Source organism: Clinocottus analis, unplaced genomic scaffold, assembly GCF_023055335.1.
Source record: "Clinocottus analis isolate CAN_PGR_092001 unplaced genomic scaffold, fCliAna1.0.p SCAF_45, whole genome shotgun sequence".
NCBI classification, from domain to species: Eukaryota; Metazoa; Chordata; class Actinopteri; order Perciformes; family Cottidae; genus Clinocottus; species Clinocottus analis.
Window position 1 is genome coordinate 111,102 of NW_027176202.1, and position 2,220 is coordinate 113,321.

The 2,220-nt window shown below is 54.5% G+C and overlaps 1 protein-coding gene across 1 annotated transcript; it reads right to left on the reverse strand.

Annotated features, from left to right (window-relative positions):
- Positions 1–454: 454 nt before the first annotated feature.
- On the reverse strand, positions 455–1,517 carry mc4r (melanocortin 4 receptor). The gene has a single exon (XM_068599338.1). The coding sequence runs from the start codon at positions 1,515–1,517 to the stop codon at positions 534–536; it is 984 nt and encodes a 327-aa protein (XP_068455439.1). The 3' UTR covers positions 455–533.
- Between the last annotated feature and the right edge of the window lie 703 nt (positions 1,518–2,220).

The window sequence follows — 2,220 nt, forward strand, 5'->3', positions numbered from 1 at the left end:
GGAAGTCCTTCATGCATCTCCTCCGTGGTTGGCACACCACGCAAGAGATAACCGCCGAGGTGAGATATCTCTCAACGTTCTGTCTCATGGAAAGTAAATGTCAGTGTTTTCCCGCTCGCAGCGCGTTGGACTCTCATCGTTTCTGCGAGGACGTCCAGAGGTGGCATTCAGGTTCTACGCTGCAGAAGCTGTGACATTTAAATCCATCACCGGGGTTGCGAGGTGCAACCAGATTCAGATTATCTTTGACGGCGAGCAACAAGGAAAACGTTTGTGTTGACAGAAAAGATTAAAACGGTTTTGAAATGAAGCACTTTGAGCGCGTTCACCTGCACGCTGATGATGCAGAGAGAAGTTAACGAGATAGCGAGTGCGTTTCTATTTTACAATTCGTCTGTAACCCCTCCCCCCCTTATCAATCATTAACAGCCGGCTGCGAGCGCTCGATGCCTCACTGAATTACTGATCACAATCTCAAAGTCCTTGTCAGCCGCGTTGCTTCAGACGGCTGTTGGCCTCAGAGCGAACGCCGCTCACACGCACAGCAGAGCAGCAGAGCAGCAGAAAATCTCCTTGAAGGTTTTCCTCATCTCCTGGCTGCGGAAGGCGTAGATGACGGGGTCGATGACGGAGTTGCACATGATGAGGATGAGGTACATGTTGAAGTGCGACATGAAGCAGGTGCAGTAGGGGTTCCTGGGGCAGGAGATCATGAGGATGAGGTGGAGGAAGAAGGGCGCCCAGCACACCACGAACACCCCGAGGAGGATGGTGAGCGTGATGGCGCCCTTCATGTTGGCCCGCTGGTGGATGGGCGCGTTGCCCGGCAGCGCCGCGATGCGCTTCATGTGCAGGCGCGCCAGCAGGAACATGTGCACGTACAGCGAGGCCATGAGCACCAGCATGGTGAAGAACATGGTGATGAGGCAGATGAGCACCGTGGTGCTCTCCGAGTAGACGATGAAGAGGATGCCGGACACCGTGCAGCACGTCCAGATGCCGCCGATGACCAGCATGGCCCGCCGCAGGGTGACGATGTTGTGGTAGCGCAGCGCGTAGAAGATGGTGATGTAGCGGTCCACGGCGATGGCCAGCAGGCTGCAGATGGACGCCAGCAGGGAGCTGCAGATCATGGAGTCGAAGACGTTGTCCATGTTCTTGATCATCGCCACGGGGATGGTCAGGTTGCCGCCGTTGATGAGCGCGATGACGATGGTCTCGGTGGCGTTGGAGACGCTGACCAGCATGTCGGCGACGGCCAGGCTGCAGATGAAGAAGTACATGGGCGAGTGCAGGTTCTTGTTTTTGACGATGGCGGCCACGACCAGGATGTTCTCCAGCAGGCTGACGATGCCCAGCGTGAGGAAGACCTCGGTGGAGATCAGCAGCTGCTCGTAGCATCCCGCCGACGAGTCCTCGCCCTCGGCCGAGAGCTCTTTGTTCAGCGGCGCGGCGCCCGAGGTCAGGCTCCGGTTGTGGAAGCCGTGGATCAACCCGTCGTGCTGCGTGCCGTTCATGGCTGGAGTCCCGGCCGCTCGGTTCGTCTTCTTCGCGCCACCTGGTTCTCAGTCCGTCCTCAGAGTCTCGGTCTCACCGCTCGTCCACATCGTCACGAGGAGCGCCTCTGGAAATCCTGCTCTCCCCTCCAGGTTCACCGGGAAGAAATTGGAACGCTCTTCAATCGCCGCTGTCGCTGCTCTCAGCCTCCAACGCGACGCAGCAGGACTTCACTCGTCCCTCCTCTCCAGTCAGGAAGTAAATAATGTTCCCAAAGAAAAAGATGGAGGAGGATTCAGTGACGGGGAGAGAGCCGAGCGCAGCAGCTCGTCGTGCGAGTGCAGGCAGATCATCACTTAGTGAGCGACTGTGGTCTGCAGCTCGCTGCTCTTATACACACACACACACACACACACACACACACACACACACACACACACACACACTCCTGTTTTTGTCCTATCCGCTGGCTGGTGAGGTGGGAGGAGGAGCAAAAGGAGCAAAAGGAGCTTGACGCTTGAATGAGTAGATTTAAACCTGAATGAAGTGCATCAGATTATTTAAAAGGTTTAACGCTTCAATCTTTACAGAAGTGACATCATTGAATGGATTTTTCCTCCCGAAGGGAAACGATAGAAACATTAATTACACAGGAGTCTATTGTTCATCATATTGTAATGTTATATTATTGTTTATCGTTAAAATAATAATAAAAAACATGTG